This window comes from Eublepharis macularius, chromosome 14 (genome assembly GCF_028583425.1).
Source record: "Eublepharis macularius isolate TG4126 chromosome 14, MPM_Emac_v1.0, whole genome shotgun sequence".
NCBI classification, from domain to species: domain Eukaryota; kingdom Metazoa; phylum Chordata; class Lepidosauria; order Squamata; family Eublepharidae; genus Eublepharis; species Eublepharis macularius.
Genome location: NC_072803.1, coordinates 61,819,759 through 61,840,384, shown reverse-complemented (window position 1 = coordinate 61,840,384; position 20,626 = coordinate 61,819,759). Strand labels below are relative to the sequence as shown.

The 20,626-nt window shown below is 45.0% G+C and overlaps 2 protein-coding genes across 6 annotated transcripts in view; both read right to left on the bottom strand.

Annotated features, from left to right (window-relative positions):
- The window catches only part of NUP214 (nucleoporin 214), a 100,218-nt gene extending 93,038 nt beyond the window's left edge, over positions 1 to 7,180 (bottom strand). For all 4 annotated transcript variants that reach the window (XR_008598215.1, XM_054997973.1, XM_054997974.1 and 1 more), the window contains exons 1-4: positions 7,093 to 7,180; positions 4,631 to 4,826; positions 2,637 to 2,788; positions 1,419 to 1,623 (exon numbers count right to left, since the gene is read on the bottom strand). Coding sequence is in view for 3 of the 4 variants with exons in the window: in XM_054997973.1 (XP_054853948.1) it covers positions 1,419 to 1,623; positions 2,637 to 2,788; positions 4,631 to 4,826; positions 7,093 to 7,134 (595 nt within the window). In the remaining variant the exon portion in view is untranslated. The remainder of the gene's footprint in view (positions 1 to 1,418; positions 1,624 to 2,636; positions 2,789 to 4,630; positions 4,827 to 7,092) is intronic.
- Positions 7,181 to 14,072: 6,892 nt separating this feature from the next.
- AIF1L (allograft inflammatory factor 1 like) overlaps positions 14,073 to 20,626 on the bottom strand; it is a 57,217-nt gene continuing 50,663 nt past the window's right edge. For both annotated transcript variants that reach the window (XM_054998015.1, XM_054998016.1), the window contains one exon: positions 14,073 to 16,722. In XM_054998015.1, the coding sequence (XP_054853990.1) occupies positions 16,635 to 16,722 (88 nt within the window). In that variant the 3' untranslated portion in view covers positions 14,073 to 16,634. The remainder of the gene's footprint in view (positions 16,723 to 20,626) is intronic.

Genomic DNA, 20,626 nt, shown 5'->3' with positions numbered 1-20,626 from the left:
GCTATACGAAGCTGCCCAGTACCAAGTGGCCACGGCTGCATTTAGCTTAGTGCTGTCTGCTGCAACTGGAAGGAGCTCCCCAAGGTTTGGAGCCTGAGAGCCCTCATGCTGGAGATGCCAGAGGCTGAACCTGGGACCCTCTGCGTGCAACGAATATGCACTGAGCTCAATGGCTGCTCCAGTTCTGCACTACACCCACTTCTCTCCGTCTCCTTTCGCGAAACCCATGGGAGTCTTTGGCAGAGCCCTTCTGTTGCTGCACACCCTCAGCTGCTTGCTGTAAGCCCAAAAACCCAGGGCAGTAGTAGAAGCAGCGAGAGGTACAGCTGCAGTCTCTGATGCCGTACTCGTTGGCGTTAAAGACGTTTAACTTGCAACTTGGTTTGCCAGGAGGGAGGCACTGGGCAGAGGCAGTACCACTAGTCCTTCAAGGCTGTTGGTTAGTTAAAATACTGTCTTTTCTTGAAAAAAAAACCCCAACTAGTTGCAAATCAGGGAGCTAGCACGTGGCAGAAGATAAATGAATTCAAATTCTGGTTTATGTTTCCGCATGCCAGTTGGTGCAACAGACTCATCATTGCGCCTGGTATGGGCTTTTGGGGACCACAGTTCTCTTTGTCAGATGCATCTGGCAGGGAGAGCTGTGGTTATCGAAGGCTTATACTACATAGGAATTGGATGCTTTTACTGCTGCAAACTAACACGGCAAACTGACTCCACACCAAAAGGAGATGTTTACATTTACTAGCAAAGGAATGTTTTGGTTGCCTCCCCGCTAATTGCATCTTGTCCCCTTCTGATATATGTCCCCTTCTCTCCCCTCTCGCTCCTCCTCTTCTGTATGTGGCCAGTTTGGATCAGGCATCTGACGAAGAGAACTTGATTCTCGAAAGCTTATGCTACAATAAAATTGGTTAGTCTTAAAGGTGCTACTGGACTCTTTTTGATTTTGCTACTACAGACTAACATGGCTAACTCCTCTGGATCTTTTCACAATTATTAGTTTGTTTCCTGTCAGGCCAACCCTGTGAGGTAGGTTAGGCTAAGGAAGAAACTTTGCCTACATCTTGAGTTTCATTGCTGAATAGGAATTGAAGTTGTGTGTCCGTTCCAATGTCTGGCACCCTACCTGCTAAATCCACACAGTCCCTGATCTCTCAGCAAAGCCCCTGACTGCAAGCCAAGACTGCACCCAGTGCCGTTTCACATGTTACACAGCGGAAGACTTGGGGCTGCCAACTGAGCATACACACAATCACCAGGAAACTGCAACTGACAACAGTTCTCTGGCACACGCCTCTGAATGAGGCACGCTGGTTGCACACATTGGGGTGGGGGGAAACACGTTTTTTAAAAGAGGTGCAAAGCAGGCCTTTATTCAACAGATATCAACAGCAACCAAAGACCCTGTTACCAACCTGACGTCGCACCCACTGAGGCGGGAAGAGTAGCGTGCACCTTCACGGTGTCTGTGACCTGCAGGACGCAGACGCTGCCATCGGAGACACAGAGGGCCAGCATGGAAGGATTCACAGGGTTCCACTTCAGGTCGCTGACCAGTGCCATGCTGCCCGCTTCCTTGGGCAGCTTATGAAAAGCGATGGGACGCTTCTGTTGTTTAGACTACTCAAAGGAAACAGACATTCCCATCAAACTCCTGCCCAAGCCTGCCTCCCCTTGCAGAACCCTGGCCCATCTACCCGCCAAAATCCAACAAAAGAGGCTACCGCAGGTAACAAACAGCAAAATGAAAGGGAAACCCTTCCACGGGAAAATTAACATAGCAGTCAATAACAACTCTTGCATTTAAAGTGCGGGTGCGGTGAATAGGTATACAACAATAAATAGATACATTCATACAAAAACATGAAGAATATTCACAAATGATCACAAACGCGACATACAAGATACACAATATTTTCAAACACTGAAGAATAGAAAGCCTTCGACAATATACTGAAGAATAGAATTGCAATACTAAATGTCAATGTCTTTTTGTTATATTTTCACAGGTCTACAACAGATACTTCAAGAGGGACACCCTGGGCTGGCAGGCCCACAAAATCATAGAGTTAACTAATTGTTGATCTCTCTTGGTTTCAGGTACTGGGTCCGTCATTGTTGCTGCTGCTGACTTTTTCGAGGGCGTAACTAACAATAGTCGACTTAGACAATAAATATATTAATCACCAAAGATTCCCTCAAGGGTAATAATGATGGTATATTTCCATCACCTACCCAGCGTGTTTCTATTTTGCCCTTACCCCAAGGAGCCCAGAAAGTTTTTTCCCTTTTCATTTTATCCTCACAACAACCTTGTGACACGGGTTACACTGTGTGACAGAATGCCTGGCCCCTGACCACTTCAGGGCTGAGTGGGGATTTGAACACAGTCTCCCCAATCCTACTTGAACACATTGATTGACCCCCAGAACATGCTGGTTCTATGCCAGCACAGTCGACCCCAAGTGGCAGCAGGCCTCAGCAATCAGAAGCAGAGATCTCGCCCGGCCATGCTACTCAAGATCCTTTGAATTCAAATCGCTACGGACTGAACTGGGGAGCTACTACAAGCAGAGTGTGTTCTACCACTCCGCTACCAGGATCGGTTAAGATCTACAGTCAGCCCCTCTCACCTGATTAGCAAAAGTACGGACATCAAAAAAGCCGATGAAAGACCCACAGTCGCTGGACGCCATGCAGACAGAAATTATGAGATTATCGCAACTGAGTGCCAAATGATGCACTGGGAACTTCATGGGCACAAGAACACTCTGGACGTTCTCCACTGTAAAACAAAACCGGGGAATAAAGGAGTAGACCCTGATTTTGAAGAGACCCTCTAGTCCGGTTATCTAAGCATAACCCCCAACTAGCTTCCAATCTGCCAGTTTTACTGAGATCAAGAAAGCACATTTCTAATTAAACACAGACTGAACTTCAGTCTAAAACCTGGCATTGGCCAGGGGTGGGGTTAGAGGGTGAGGGATGGAGGAAGACTACATGACGACAAGTCCAGGAATCTGGACTTCTACTATTTTTCCATTTTAGATTGATTTTTAAATATTTTTTAGGGATTTTATGCTAGTTTTTATTGGCACACTGAAACCTGCCTTAAATCCTGTGCGGCAAACAAGGCAGTGCAGGAATTGTGCAACTCTGAAACTCTGATCTACTACCTATTCAGGAAAATAAATTGTATATGTCGTAACATCAAAGTAACTTGTATTATTTGCACAACTGGGCATAACTGAAAACACAAAAGTGGGTCCCACGTTGGGGGTTAAAAGTGGGACTTCAGATTGAACAATTCAAAGAGTTACGCTACAGTACTCTATGCTACACTGACTGATATATGCTAACAATCATAGAATCATAGAGCTGGAAGGACCTCCACGGTCATCTAGTCCAACCCCCCGCACAATGCAGGAAATTCACAACTATCTCCCCGTTGCACCAATACAGATAAAAGCACATGACAATAATCAATAGTGAGCAACACTAGGCCAAGCACTTGTATTCTCGATGAACGTTCAGACTTTGCATGAACCGTCTGTGTGTTTTTTCTGTGTTAGGTAATTCTAACAGGTGTGCTTTAATCTTTTGACAGTTAATTAAAATAGTGGACTGTATCAAGATTAATGTTTCTCTATTAGAGATTCAACCAATAGTGATCTCTCAACTTAACTTTTTCTGACACTTCTCAGAGATTTATAGTTTTGTTTTGTAAGTTTGAGTATAATGTAATTTTTTACTGATTTGTACAATAGAAACTATGAATATTCAATGAAGCATCAGACCAATTATTGTTTGTTTGTGCTATCATGTGAATAGACCTTAAATATTTGCATATGATGACTGATAAAACTGCAAACTCAGATAGAATGGCAGAGCTCTGATGGAAGAAATCTCTTGAGAGAATTTAGGTGAGAACTTATTTTTACCTATGCATTTCATAGAAACTTTGATTATGTTAAACTTGGAATTTATTAAGAAATGTTAGCAAACTTATTTCTCATTGCCTTTCTGTGTTCTGTTTTTATAGGATTTATATTAATAACCATTTATATTTTGATTACTTGCTTCATTAAAAAACTAGGGTGTATTTTCAATAAAGTGAAATAAACTCTAGACTGGTGTCTGTGTGTTTGATAAAGAGTTGCAAAGCAATGTTGAACCCTATACAAATAAATGTACTGATAAACAGGTGGTTCAAAGAACTTATCTGTTTGGCAGGTCTGAGAACTAATTGCTGAAAGCTTTCCAAAAGAAAAGATATATATTTCTTTTGGCCAGTAGAAGCTTAAGTTTCAGACACAGGCAAAAGCTCGTTACACCCCCCACACCCCCAGTAACCCCTGCTCCATGCCCAAAAGATGGCAAAACACTGTCAGGATCCCTTGCTGAACTGGCCTGGGGAAAACTGCTACCTGACCCCAGTGGTGATTGGCCTTACCCTGGGCATGTAAGAAGGGGCTACAAGAACTAAGAACTGATGTAACCTTTCCTGCCCTCCCTCTCATAATCTGATGTATAAATCAAATAGTCAGGTGGGTGTTAGTGCCCTAAAGCAGCAGAAAAAAAGTCTCTCTCTCTTTACGGGCAGAAACAGACATTAGGAAAAACTTACCAATTTTATTGGGAGATTCCCCTGCTTCATTTTGCAGCAGCAGGTCTTTCGTTTGAAAGATCTGCACCTCAGCTGCCCGGCCAGCAAAGACTAATCCATATTTGTTTGACACAGCAAGGAGACTGGAACGGTCTTTCGGGAGCTCATCAGGGGCTTCAAATATCTGGACTTTCTTCAGGGCTCTGAATTGAAAATCCTGTGGTATACCCGGAAACATTAAAAAAATGTCATAGATCCAGAGGAGTTAGCCGTGTTAGTCTGTAGTAGCAAAATTGAAAAGAGTCCAGTAGCACCTTTAAGACTAACCAACTCTACTGTAGCATAAGCTTTCAAGAATCACAGTTCTGCACCTGACGAAGAGAGCTGTGGTTCTCAAAAGCTGACGATGCATCTGACGAAGAGAGCTGTGGTTCTCAAAAGCTGACGATGCATCTGACAAAGAGAGCTGTGATTCTCAAAAGCTGATGATGCATCTGACGAAGAGAACTGTGATTCTTGAAAGCTTATGCTACAGTAAAGTTGGTTAGTGTTAAAGGTGTGACTGGACTCTTTTCTATTTATAAAAAAAATTGTTCCTCACAAGGCCAGTCCTAAACGCACAGTGAGTTCTGTTGATGTACTGGAGAACCATGCCTCACAGCAAAACCGTGATGCTCCGAAATGCCTGGCTAGACAAACCCAAACACATTTCTTAATTCAAGATGGCTCCAATTTACAAAGAAAATCTAGTTTTAATTGGTAAGATAAAAATAGATTATCCATGCAATGGATACTAGCACAGAGATCATGAAAAGTTCATAAAACTTTCATGGGACAGACAGCTCTACAGCATAACTACTTCTGTGTAATGAAAACTATCCAGAGCTAATTCCCCTTCCCCCTGCTCAGGTTGAATCAGAACACTGGATTTTTCTCACAACATAGATGCTAATTTTCTACATTTTGTGCACCTGCTCCATCAAGCTAATTACAACATATATTCCTAACTCTCTTATCTGCAATACCCCTCCCACCCTCTGCCTGGATTATGAAGACTCTTTCCTTTTTCCATTCCTTGTATCTGATGAAGGGAGCTTTGAATCTCCAAAGCTTATTCCTCGAAAATCTAGGCGGTTTTAAAGGTGCTACTGGAACTGAATCTTGCTCTTCTACTACAGACCAACACAGGTACCGCCCCCCTGAAACTGCCCCACTATGTTATCAAGTTTTGCTCTGTTCTAGAAACAGATCATGGACTAGAAAGAGCACCAGTAAAAGAAGTTTTCAGCTATTAAAAAGCCTATTCTTTTTGGAGTCTTTTCCTAGATGTTCTCAGTGATGCCGAGCAAATTAACCTGCAAGGGCTATCTACTGGAGACCCCTACTCTAAAGACTCCTGGTCCCAATGATCTGTTTACAGACTCCCAATTAATTATGCTAGATATTCTGGTCAGGTATCAACTGCACGGCTTATTTACCAGGACTTTTTAGTAAAACTATTAATTGCTGCATCTCTAGCAACCATTTCAGAGGAGCCACAGCGTTGGCAGGTGGCAGTAAAACAACAATCTCATAGCACAGCGGACAGATTAATTGTAGATTCTTTCATGGACTAGCAGGGTCTGGAAAACTATATGCCTCAAAAAACCACGATGCTGCTGCAAGACTTCTGATTACTTTTCCTAAACCCTTTGGAGATGGGAGGTCTTGGCAAGCACCTTTCCAGGGCATGTAAGTGCAGCACTGAATCAGACTCCGGGTTCTGGCCCAGTATCCCGCTCCCCACAGTGAGCAGCCACCTGCCTCTGGGAAGGCCACAAGCAGGATCAGAGGCGACAGGCTCCCCTCACTGTTGCCCCCCCCTCCAGCAACTGGTATCCAGGTTGCCAGCCTCCAGGTGGTGGCTGGAGATCTCCCAGAATTACAACGGATCTCCTATTGACAGAGATCAGTTCCCCTGGAGAAATTGGCTACTTTGGAGGGTGATCTCTATGGCATTATAACCCAACGAGGCCACTCCCCTCCCCAAACCCCACCTCTCTGGTCTCCACCCCCACAATCTCCAGGAATTTCCCAGCCCGGACCTGGCAACCCTACATTCCGGAGGCACGCTATTTCTGAACATGGAGGCTTCATTATAGCACTACAGACAGAGCCCTTCCTCTTCATGTCTAGCCTCCTGCTAGAGCCACCAGCACTAGCGGCCACGGCTACATCCTGCGGCAGGGAGTCCCACAAGTCAACAACCTACTGGTTCAGGAAGGGCTTCCTTTTGCTTGCCCCGAACCGAGTTCTAATATTACAAGGGGAGTGGAGGAGAGAAGGGAAATTCCCTGCCGCCTCTCCCGGCGTGATTTTACCAACCTCCCGCTCCCCACTCGCCTTTTCTATAAACTACCAACCGCCGCCCCCCCTCCGCCCCATTCCGTTAACGGCCAAGCCCCCGAAAGAGCACGACGCGGCGCAACGTTGGGGCGGCGCACCTTCATCTCCCGCTCGGGGATGAGATCCATGTCGTCGCCCATGGTGGCGCCTCAGCCGCCGCTGACAGGCTCCGCCGCGCGCAGCCACCCGCTCCGCCCCCTCTCCGGCGGGGGGCAGGCTGAAGAGCAAAGGCCCTTCCGCTTCCGGCGACGGGGCCCGAGGGCTAGCTTGCCTTCCGACTCTATGGTGAAAGGGTGGGAACTGGCCCGATCCTCTCAGTCCAGAGGGCGGAACTAGAAATCGTTCACGCTCGTTCTACCCCGGTGAGGGACTTGGGTACTTCCGGCTGTCTTCTCCATGGTTGAAACCTTTGGAAGCATACAGGCACAATACAGACAAAGGCTGGAATGACGCACTTCCGGTAAAGTAAGACGGGGTCGTTGGTCATGGTTGTCCGCGAGAGCCAATTAGTTGTCTAGGCGTTGGCAACTCGATGGTTAACAGCATGAACTTTGCCTTGGAAGTTAGGGCGGAAGTGCCGAAGGGGTGAGCCTCTCTGATCTCTTCCTAGCTCTATGGTCTCTTTTAGCTTCCTGTCTCACACTGGTTTCCTCTTTCCACCCAAAGTAGATAAAGAATAGCGATGCGAAACGATAGAGCGCCAACAGCCACAGGGTATCATGGCTCTTCTAGGGGTAACAAAAAGGGTCAAAAGTAGAGATTTCTTTTTGAGAACGTGCTGCGGTTAAGAGTTTTGTGGAAAAAAGAGAGATTTGGAAAAATATACACTAAATAGGCTTAATTATGATTCTAATATCTATAAAGGTTATGATTTTTGTACTCTGTATTTTAATAATCGTTGTATCAATTAGCTTTATATTTGCTTTGGTTATCCCGTTCACTTTCTTTTTCTGTATTCCCTTTTGGTTTAATAAAATAAAAAGTATTTTAAAAAAAAACGGATGAACTGAGGAAGCGGGTTGCCAACTCTGGAAGTTCTTGGAGATCTGAGGATGAAGCCTGGGGAGGAGAGGGGCCTTAGCAGGGCATAATGCCACAGAGTCCACCCTCCAAAGATGGGGAGCCGTATTTATCTGCAGTCAAAGAGCAAAATCCAGGTCCAGTAGCACTTTAAAGACCAAGGGTGTGAGCTTTCGAGAGTCATAGCTCCCTTCATCAGATACCTGATATCTGACAAGCGTTGGCTCTCAAAAGCTCATACCGTCGAACTCTACTTGGCCTTTTAAGTGCTACAGGACCTAGATTTGTTCCAGGGGGGCTGGTCTGTGTCATCCAGGCTGCACCTTGGAGTTGGAACCCGGTTAGAGGGAAATGCCCAGCTATTTTTTTTTAAAAGAAAGAACAGAAACTAAAGAAAAAGATCAGAGGAAAATGATACATGTATAAGAAATCATTTTCAATTTTCTCTACAACACCTGAAATATCCTTACAAACATTATGCTTGTAGTTTTAATACCAAAAATGTACTTTGTCTATATTACCCCCCCTTTTATTTAATTTTCCCAAATTTATTTTCTTAAATATCAAATCCACAAATCATTAGTTCATTTTTTCCCATTTCACGCAGAAAGGCAATAAGGGGTTTCCAATTTGTTATGAATGTAGACAATGTTTTATCTCTGATCAAAGCTGCAAGTTTAGCCATCTCAATTAACTCCATCACTTCCACAATCCAGTCATCCATTGAAGGCGGTACTGTACTTTTCCATTTTTGTGCATATAAAAGCCTTACTGCCGTTGTCATAGATTTGTTATTCTTATTGATAAAAATGTATATAGGACTTTATATGAAGTGTTCAAATCATTGTTATTTACTTGGGACCAGGGCTTTTTTTCTGGGAAAAGAGGCGGGGGAACTCTCACCCAGGGAAACTCCCAGGAGGTGGCGCAGCTCTCACTACATGTGTGCACATGCAGTGCTCGCAAACTGCCGGGTCTGCACGGGAGAGCACTCCCCCACCCAGCAGCAGACCAAACCTGGCTGTTTAGGGCCCGATCCTGGTCATTTAGGGCCAATTCGGGCCAAAACAGGCCTGAAATAGCCCAAATCAGCCTGGAACGGGCTGCTGCCTCATGGGAGAGCACTATCCTGCCAGGCAGCAGCCTGATCCTGGCCATTTGGGCCTGAATTGGGCACAAAATGGCTGAAAGGGGCCCAAAATGGCCAGGAACAGGCTGCTGCCAGGCGGCTCGCCCGGCAGAGGCCTGATCCTGGCTGTTTCAGGCCTGATCCTGGCTGTTTTGGGCCCAAAATGGCCAGGGTTGGTCCTGAGTCAGCCTGGAACGGGCAGATGCCAGGCAGGGCAGAACCCTCTCCTGCCCGGCAGTGGCCTGATTCTGGCTGTTTCAGGCCCTAGATGGGCCTAAAATGGGCCCAAAACAGCCCAGATCGAGCCTGAGTTGGCCTGGAAGGGGCCGCTGTCAGGTAGGGGAATCCTCCCCCACCCGGCAGTGGCCCAATCCTGGCAATTTCAGCCCTGGTTGAGGCCATAAATCGGCCTAAAATGGGCCAGAAATGGCCTGGATCGAACCCGAGTTGGCCTGGAAGGAACCGCTGCTGGGCAGGGGAACCACCACCCCCCTTTCTGGCAGCAGCCCAATCCAGGCTATTTTGGGTCTGTCTGGGCCCAACGTGGCCAAAAAGGCCATTTTAAAAATACCCATGTGACACCAGTCACATGCGTTTTTTAAAGAGGTGCTGGAATGTCGTTCCGGTGCATTCCAGATCAAAAAAAGCCTTTCTTGGAACACATATTAGGAAAAATATTTGGAAATATCTGGGCTGCACTGTCATCAATGTGCGGATGATTCCTAGTTCTTCCTCTCCCCACCTCAATTCCATGCTTCACTGGGGCCAATTTGGTGAGAAATTACTAGAAGAAGCACCAATGCATGTTATGAATTGTCTTGGACTGAATTAGTGGTTGAAAGGATTGGCTTGTGAAGAAGGAAGCGAAACGGGATGTTATAAGGGCTGGCGCACCTGTTGCCAACTCCACTGGAGCATTTCTCCCCGTTGCTGATTCCTATCGACGGGTTTAAATTAATGTAAAAAACATGCTGTTAGAAACTTACATTTTTATTTTTTTCCATCCAGCTGCTGCTATTTTGCCCCAATGAAGATGACAAATTGGCCATAATTTACTACATTAAAAGTGGCAAATTTACTAAGATTTTTTAATTAGTGCTGGCCAAACCTGACGTCACAGACCCCCCAGAAGAAGGAAGGGAAGAAGCCCTTCCTTCTTCAGGGGGTCTGTGACGTCAGGGCTTTTTTTCAGTGGGAACACTGTGGAACGGAGTTACGGCACCTCTTAAAAATGGTCTGTCTGGAGATCGGTGAGGGGGGCAGAGCCACCGGCCATGTGACCATTTTTGGCAAAGGGCAATTTAACCTTTTAAAAACTCCCCCCTTGTTCCAGCTGACCCAAAGTGACGTCATTGTGCGGTCTTGAGTTCCATCACTGAGTTTCACCACCTGTATTCCCAGAAGAAAAGCCCTGGGGAGAAGGACAGTCCTTCCCCGGCTGCCTCATTGATCTATCTGGCTCAGCAGCAGCTATTTTGACTCTCGTCTTCTCAGATATCAGCCTGAAACTTTAAACTGGATGAGTCAGAAATTAAACTTGCAAGAAATCTGGAAAGATAAAATATCAGAATATGCGGTAATGACAAAATTGATGAGTTATATAAACAGAAGATCGATTAAAGAATTTGAAGAGAAACGGGGAAATTACTTTGCTTATAATAGATAAAATCTGGAAAGAAATATATGAATAAGACATATCAGTCCTGTAAATTTGATTATGATTATGAGTTCTGAGTAGCATCATCAAGATGTTATTTGTTTCAAGCTTTAAATTTTTGAGATGGAAGATGAATAAATGTGCTATGTAATGAAAACACACACACACACACACACACATATATATATAAAACTGAAAGACCTCTCTCTATATACAGATTTTTAAGTTTGATTAGTGTAATAATTAGTTGAATTAAGAAAATTGTTAGAATACAATGAAATATTGCTAAGAAATATATAAGTATAAGGCAATGATATGATAAGGGTAATAATGAGTTTTTCTATTTTCCTAAGATGAGGAGTAGAAGTAGGTTTGAATTCTGTATGTGTTGCCCATTTGAAAATATATATTTCAAACATTTTTAAATATTATTCTAATGTTTTCAAACATAAGATTTTTGTACTGTCTTTTGATAACCCTTATAACACATAGCTCTGTGTTTTTTCTTTTTTTCTTCTTAATTTTCGTCCCCCTCATCTTTTCTGTACTCCTTTTCAATTTTAAACATAAAAAGAAATTTAAAAAAATTAAACTGGAGACGTTCTGCAAGCAAAACAAGTAACGGTTTGTGTGAGTATATATTTAAAAATCTGGAAAAGATGTCGCCGATCTCAGATAAGGCCTGGGGATCTCCCAGAAATACACCTGATGTCCAGATACAGAGATGAGTTCCTGTAAGCGCTCAGGGTGGGTGGGGTCCAATGTGACGTCATTGCACCTGGAGGGAGGGCCTCCACTGCACTTCGGCAGGCCCTTTCCCTGCTTCTGGCCAGGTGAGTGGTGGTGGGGGGCAGAAGGTGGGAGTGGGGGATCCCCTGTCCCCTGGCTGTCCTACTCTCCACAAGCCTCAGACATGGGAGAGCCGGGCAAGGAAAGCCGCCTCTCCATCTCCCTTGTTCTCTCCTGCGGCTGTCTCCCTCTTACTCCTCCCTGGCCTTGCTCGGCACCTAATTTTTATCCCCTCCCTCCCCTAGGGCTGCCAGCCTCCAGGTGGTCCCAAAATATAGAGCAACACGGTAATACTGCTATCAGACAAGAAACAATTCCCGTGTACTATAATGCCTCCACAATCAACAATAAAGCACGTAATATTATTTCCAGAATTATTTATTCACCAATATATAAGGGGTATATTAAACAACTTGTATTTCAAATTATCTCTCTTAGCACATTCAAGAACTGCACCACATATTGCACTCCCCCTTAACCTCAATCATATAGGCATTTCAGACGTCCTGTAATTATTCTATTAAAGTGTCACGTGCTCCAAGTGCTATAATTATTACAATTAAAGTGCATTTACTGGTCAGACATCCTATGACACTACTTTTCCTATACAGGGTTTAAATTGCCTTGTTCACAATTATAATATACAGTCACAATATAGGTGCAGTCCAAGATTGACTCCAGACACTGTGGGTGTCACAGTTCATGGGTAGACCTATGTCCTTCCAATATACGTTGTAAACTCTGTGACTGAGTTCTCTAACGGACGGTCCAGATCCTTGTAAGGTCCGTTTCCAAAGTTCTTTTGGAACTTTGTAATCTCTGACTACTGTGCTCTTTGAAAAAGAACTTTGGAAACGGACCTTACAAGGATCTGGACCGTCCGTTAGAGAACTCAGTCACAGAGTTTACAACGTATATTGGAAGGACATAGGTCTACCCATGAACTGTGACACCCACAGTGTCTGGAGTCAATCTTGGACTGCACCTATATTGTGACTGTATATTATAATTGTGAACAAGGCAATTTAAACCCTGTATAGGAAAAGTAGTGTCATAGGATGTCTGACCAGTAAATGCACTTTAATTGTAATAATTATAGCACTTGGAGCACGTGACACTTTAATAGAATAATTACAGGACGTCTGAAATGCCTATATGATTGAGGTTAAGGGGGAGTGCAATATGTGGTGCAGTTCTTGAATGTGCTAAGAGAGATAATTTGAAATACAAGTTGTTTAATATACCCCTTATATATTGGTGAATAAATAATTCTGGAAATAATATTACGTGCTTTATTGTTGATTGTGGAGGCATTATAGTACACGGGAATTGTTTCTTGTCTGATAGCCTCCAGGTGGTAGCTGGAGATGTCCCGGAATTACAGCTGATCTCCAGGCCACAGAGATCAGTTCCCCTGGAGAAAACGGCTGCTCTGAAGAATGAACTCTATGGAATAGTACCCCACGGAGGCCCCTCCCCAAACCCCACCCTCTCCAGGCTCCACCTCCAAAATCTCCCGGAATTTCCCAACCTGGACCTGGCAACCCTACGCCTCACCCCGGCCCCGCCCCCTATCCCTGCCCCCAGGGTCTGGATCAGTATAGAGGCCTAAGGCCTGGAACAGCTTCTGGGGGAGGCACTGCCCTGGGTGTGGCCTGCCGGGATCTTCTACATCCTATATTAGCCCAACTTTCAGAGTTTTCTGATGATTTTAAGGTTCAGTTTCTGCTTGGCAATCCAGATGGGGAAAATAACTGAAATAGTAGCAAAGTTTCTCTGCAGTGCCATGGCTATACGCCCTGACAAGTAATATTCTGTACTGGTTTTGCTGCACTGTTGCCCTGTTCCTGTCCATAATTTTAATCTCATTTTGTATGGAGTTTCTGTATTTAAAATTTTATATTTTATATATGCCAATAAAGGCTTGCTTGCTTGCTTGGTATGGCCTGCCGTGCATTCCATTGGTCCAAAGTTCCATGAAGGCAGGGCACAGGCCAGGAGTTCCTCTGATTTGGCTGGGCTGCCCATCAGTCAATCAAGGGGTGTGGCCAGGTGGAGCATCAACATCCCTCCCCAGTTTCTGCCCTCCCTGGTCTCTACCCCCTTATCTCCAGGAATTTCTTAAGCTGGAGTTGGCAACCCTAGATGTTCCACTGAGGATGAGCACACCGCATTCACTAATTTCAATTAGTGCAAGCAGATGAGAGTGGGGCATGTCTCACGAGTGCTGATAATGTCATAGTTACCACCCGGTCAGTGCTGGTTAAACCACAGTGTGGGCAATTCCTGCATTTTTTGGAACAAGACGAAGTGGCGGGGAAAGAGTGCAGTGGGTTGTGGGTTGCTATGGCAGACGAACTCTTCCCCTCCTATGTATTGTTAATGATAAAAATGTGATTTCCTGTTTGCAAGATGGCTATCCTTAGAAGAATGGTGGCTCAGTCGAGCCTTCAAATGCTTTCAATAAAAACAATGCCTTGAAATAATTTTTCCCCACGAGCTTTATTTCCGTTTTGTACAAACAGAGCTTTGTCAACCTCATCCGCCGTTTCTCTTTTCAGTACAGTTCTAAGGGGTCCTTATACAAACAAGATTCTTTTAAAAAAGCAACTGGATCGTTATCAGCATGGGATAAAAAGCTGCAGTGGACAGTGGTGAGATGGGGTGCGAGACAGCAGAAGCTGTCATTCGTCCTGGGCAAAAGTAACTGGCTTGCAAATGCTGTAAACGTACAAAAAATGCTCCCATTTCCAGAATGCCTGGAGTACCCTCCCACTTAAAACTGGTTCCTGGAAAATAAGACAGCCTGATTCTCCAAAACACATTCCTGACCGTGTTCCCCACTGAAGCCAACACACAAATAAATTACCTATGGAATGCTTGTTTGCAGGATCTGTTCCTCCAATTTTGAGTGCTTTGGAATGTGGAGAAAAAGGAAAAAAACGCACTCATTCTCTCTTTAAAAAGAAGCTATGCACAGCCTCGTCTTGGGGCTACCAAGCTGGCTGACAGCCAAACAGCAGAGACTGGCTGTGAAAAATACACAGGGATACACAACAGCTCAGAAGGCATTGAGTAGCTGTAGCTGGGTGGTCCATCTTTTTGAAGTACCCCCCCCCCAGCCCCATAACTTCTCTGTTAAGTAGCCAGTGTGAGCTGCTATTACTAATCCTGTGGCCCACCACAACACGCTGTGGGTTATTCATTGGGAGAGAAGATAAAGGAGGAAACCCATTTGTAACAACATCAAAATGCAGAACTCTCCAATCGTTTAAAATTATTCACAGGTGGCACTTGACGCCTAAAAGATTGTCTACAATGTCATCCTCTTGCTCTCCCCTGTGTTGGAAGGGTTGCAATGAGGTAGGATCCTTCTCTCATTGTTGGTGGGGTTGTTCACGGATAGCCACATTTTGGAAAGAAATATTGGAAGTAATAAAACAGATAACGAATTACGATATTCCATTATCGCCTTCAATTAGATTTCTAGACCAATGGAATATTCCACAGATCCCAAAAGCTATCAGGAATCTTATAGCAATATTTTTAGTTGCAGCGAAATCAGCGATAGCTTCAGTCTGGAATCTGAAGAAAGTGCCAACTAAAGAGATGTGGCTCTCTAAGATATGGGACCATTTCATCCTGGATAAGATTAATGATAATATTCTCAATGCTGAACGCTTTCCCGCCAGTTCCAATTTCTATGAGAAATGGTTCCCTTTTCTTGAATTTATAGACATGCACGATTTACATCCCAAAATAAGAATTGCTCAGACGTTGACTCAGTTTTCTGATATTTGGTAATATTATGTATGCTTTGTTTAAAAGTTATTGTAATGTTCATATTCTTCAAAACTTGTAAACTATTATTGATTAGTTGTTGTGTTACAGTTGATGTTCATTGTTGATTTCTATTTGTTGTATGTTATAAAGCTTAATTAAAATGTAAATTAATTAAAAAAAATGCAGAACTCAACCTCCATCAGGTGGCCAGTCCACGATTCCTGCAAACCCTCCTACCACTGGGCGTTGCTCTTGTTTTGATTTAGCCTTTGATTTTGAGAATCAAAATCTCTGGCTGATCCCCATATTACTGCAGTCGATTTCCCTGCAGACCTCGGAGAGCACTTTGTCTTAGCTGGAAACCTTTTCTTTTGCAACAGCAGGTGGGAACCGACAGCATGCAAAGTATATTAATGTCCTGTGATTCTTCCGACAACCAACATACCTTGCTTGCTGCCCACAGACACAAATCTAGAGAGGACTAAATGCAGCAAGATCATCCTCACATCCATGGAAGTGGAGCATATCCAGTGTTTTCCGTATTGTACCCCATGTGCAGAAAAATACAACCAGGAGGAAGTTTGTAAGGACAACGAGAAACGATTAATTGGTTCTGGCAAATAAATTAATTCACCGAAGATAGATAATGTAGGTGAATTCAGATTGTACTTCCGAAGGGCTGAAGGATCCTTTGGGTTTCGAAGACGCAGGCTGGCCCGGTGGACAAGCAGCCAGACAGAAACAATGGTCAGGAAAGCCGAGAGAAGGCACTCAGAGGCTCAGGTGTCTGGGAGTGACTGACATTGCTGGACAAGACGTGACAGCATTCAAAATGGCAGCAGTTGAGGCCTTCATTTGGGGAAGACCTGAAAGTTCACCTGAAGAACTTTTGATTTGGCCGGGCAATTTTCAGTGGCTGGAGATTTGGCATTTGAATCCCCCCAGTTCCATACCGAAGGCAGAGCTGGCCTTGGGAAACCGTCCGTGGCATTTCTCATTGGAAAAAGTACCTCGTGGGAGTTCGTTTTGGTTTCACATTTTTTGTTCTTTGCTACTGATCCATCTCTTCGAGAGACAGAGCTGGCTAGTCAGATGCAGTTTATGAAGAATGGCTACGTCGGGACGCTTCTGGAAAAGGTCCCTGGAATTTCCCTTGTCATTCCTTTTCGCTAAGGCAGGTTAGTGGTGGCTTTCTAAGACTGTCCAACTTAAAAGCAACAAAGCAAGAAGCCCTGGGATCAGCCCAGGGGAGTCGTGGCTTTTCAAGGAAGGCTGGCAATATCTCTCTCGGGAGGGGGCCCTGAAGGCTTTGGGATGCTTTCGTTGGCTTTCCCTTCAAACATCATCACCCTAAAAGACAAACGATAAGAGTACAAATTAATCCCAAACACATATATCCCCGTTTTCCCCGTCATTAACGATCAACATTAACTTCATAAATAGAAGCACAGAGCTGGAAGGGTCTACAAGGGTCATCTCGTCCAACTCCTGCCCAATGCAGGAAATTCACAGCTATCTCCCCCACCCCTTCCCCTGCTGTATGTCCAGAGGGAGGCAAAAACCCTCCAGGATAACAGGCCAGTCTGGCCTGGAGGAAAACTCTTTCCTGCTCCCAAAGTGGCAATCAGCATTACCATGAGCGTGTAAAAAGGGGCCGTGAGATTTTAACTCCCTAAACTTTTTACAAAATATATATTTCAGATTTTTCTCCAAGGTTTGTAGAAAGATCAGTCTTATCTCTTCATGACTCCAGTCTCTAGATTTAATTGTTCACAGATGAGGCTGTGTTGAGAATTAGATATATTGATTGCATGGCTCACTTTGGACACTGATAAGAGTTCAATGTACAGGGTCCGTAGAAAGTACTGGGGTGGGTTTTTGTTGGCGTTTCCTGAGAAGGAAGCAAAACCCATCCATAAAGTCTCCCCCTAGGAAGATCCCCCATGTGTGTGAAGTTCATGCCATGCTGTACGGTGGTAGAGAGTGCCCTCAAGTCATAGCTGACTTATGGTGACCTCCTGGTGGGTTTTTCATGGCAAGAGACTAGCTGAAGTGGTTTGCCATTGCCTGCCTCTGTAACCCTGGTCTTCATTGGTGATCTCCCATCTAATTACTAACCAAGGTCAACCCTGCTTAGCTTCTGAGATCTGGCAAGATCAGGCTCACCTGGGTCATTCACAGGGCTTTTTTTCAGCTGGGACACGGTGGAACAGAGTTCTGGCACCTCTTGAAAATGGTCACATGGCCGGAGGCCCCGCCCCCTGATCTCCAGACAGAGGCGAGTTTAGATTGCCCAGCCTGCCACTGGAGCAGCACGGAGGGCAATCTCAACTCCCCTCTATCTGGAGATCAGGGGGCGGGGCCACTGGCCATGTGTCCATTTTCGCAGAGGGCAATTTTAACTTTTAAAAACTCCTCCCTTGTTCCAGCTGACTCAAAGTGAAGTCATTGTTTGGTCCTGAGTTCCACCATCTCTTTTCCCAGAAAAAAGCCCTGGCCATTCAGGTCAGGACATATCATACCTCTGATAATACATGGCATTTATGTAGCGCTTGTAAAAATGCAGCGGATTGTTCCTATCCTTACAACAATCTTACAAGATGGGGTTGTGTTTTATCCTCAGGTTACACAGGGGAGAGTGAGGCTGACAAAGGCTGATTCCGCACACGTTGGATAATGCACTTTCAATGCACTTTATCAATCATTTGAGGTGGATTTTTTGTTCCACACACAAAAAAATCCATTCCAAATGATCTGTAAAGAGGATTGGAAGTGCGTTATCCAACATGTGTGGAATCACTCAAAGTGCGACTTGTGAAAAGCCTTCTATTCAGTCCATAGCATGGGCAAGATCAGAATCGGAGCTTTTTAGGCCCATAGCTCAGTCACTAAGTGCAATCCTAAACAGAGTTAATCCAGTCTAAGCCCACTGAAATCAATGGTCTTAGACCTCTGTAACTCTGCTTAGGATAGCAGGATAAGAGTCCTTACGGACTATCAAGTGCCTTTCTGAGGGTATGTGCAGCAAGCTTTTTGTGAAGGGGCATGCCCTTTTAAAGAGTTCACAGCTCTATTAAAAAAATTATTTGATTTTCAATTAAGCGCTCAAAGCAGTTCACAACAATACTTTCAACTGTAGTTCTGTGTGTCTCGGGGTGGTGTGTAGTGGTTAGAGTCTCCATTGGGGGCTAGAGTTGCCAGGTCCAGGTTGGGATATTCCTGGAGATTTGGGGAGGTGGAGCCTGGAGAGGGCGGGATTTGGGGAGGGGCCTCAGTGGAGTATAATGCCATAGAGTTCACCCTTTATAGCAGCCATTTTCTCCAGGGGAATTAGTTTCTGTTGCCTGGAGATGAGTTGTAATTCCAGGAGATCTCCAGCTACCACCTGGAGTCTGGCAACCCTAGCTGTCCTATGGGGCTCACTGGTTGACTTTGGGGCCATCCACCCTCCCTAAGGCTCACCTACCTCAGATGGGTGCTGTGAGGATCAAATGGAAGAAGGGAGAGCTCTGTAGAGGGAGGGCAGGATCGAAATGGGGCAGATGCAAAAGAGGGTCAGAGATCTCCAGCAGAGAATTCTTACCCCTTCTTTACTGACCTGAAATTCCCAGAGTTCTTTTTGGAAAGCCAAGATGGCAAAAGAGAAATATAAGTTTGCAATGTGGACATTTATTCATTTACCGAGCCAAGAAAGCACCATGAGGAGGGGTGGCAACAAGCCAGGGTGAAATCCTCATTCAGCTATGAAGCTCTCTTGAGCTGGTCACTCTGAGCCTAGCCTGCCTCACAGGGTGGTTGTAAGGAACAAATTGTGTTTGTTCAGAGTACCTTGGTGGAAGGGTGGAACACAAATTTAATAACAATAACAACAATAATAACAACAACAACATTCAATTTATAAACTGCAGTTCAGGACAACTTAATGCCCATTCAGAGTGGTTTACAAAATATATTATTATTATCCCCACAACAAACACCCTGTGAGGTGGGTGGGGCTGAGAGAGTTCCAGAGAGCTGTGACTGAGCCAAGGTCACCCAGCTGGCTTCAAGTGGAGGAGTGGGGAATCAAACCCGGCTCTCCAGATTTGAGTCCTGTGCTCTTAACCTCTATACCCAACTGGTGTAATAAACAAATGTGCCCTTAATAAAATGCACCCTTAATAAACAAATGTGCCCTTCAGCGATTCTACTGACAGTTCCTCTAAACATTGTTCTTGAGACGGATAGTCTCAAGCCAGGACAGAGCAGAATTTGTTAATACCCAGAGCCCCACATTTCAAAATGGTGGAAAATTTGTTCCATTTCCACCATGAGCTGGTGGGCAGCGGGAGGGAAATCAGTAAACTATCGAATGAGTAAAATGCAAAAGAATTGATGCTCTTATCCTCCATATCCTCTTTACGATATTGGCCATTTTCACACGGCTTACCGGCTACGGAACGTCGTGCCGAGCTCCCAGAACGACAGCGTCTTCCTGGCGCAATTTTGCGTGAGAACGGTAGTTCTCGTGCGAAATCGTGGCAGGAAGACACTGTCGTTCTGCGATGTTCCGTGGTTGGTAAGCCGTGTGAAAATGGCCATTGTTACAAACAATTTACAATGTAGGTTTTGCTCTGCATATCTTTGAGCAGCAGCTACTTTTATGAAAAAGCCTTTGCGAGGCTATCCTGGCCCCCTCCCCAACTCACCCCCCACCCACCCTTCAGCAATGAGCTGGGCACGTCCCATGCCCCCCCCTTTCTTTGAAGGCATTTTGGAGAATGGACGTCCGCTCAGCAGTCAGATGCCCAATAACAGCGCTGAGGGTGGACGGCTGCAGAAGGAGAGATGCATTCCATGGGGGGAACAATCCCAGAAGGTTTTAGGATGGCCACCTATTCACACACACAGCCACAAGCCTTGCGATGTTTACCTTGAAATGCAGTGTCTGTCGTTTGCAGCTGGGAAGTCATTTAGGACAGGAGCGGAAACTGAAATGCAGTCCGAAGGACAATGGGCAGCTTGTTCATCTGCTGCTTTGTCAAAGGGACCTGTGTCTGGCAGAAGCTATTCACTGTGGGGCAGGGGAACCAGCTGGGCATAGAGTTGCCAGCCTCCAGGTAGTGGCTGGAGATCTCCCGGAATTACAGCTGGTCTCCAGGCCACAGAGATCAGTTCCCCTGGAGAAAATGGCTACTTTGGGGGGTGGACTCTATGGAATTATGCCATGCCAAGGTCCTTTCGCTCCCCAACCCCCCCTTTCTCCAGGTTTCTC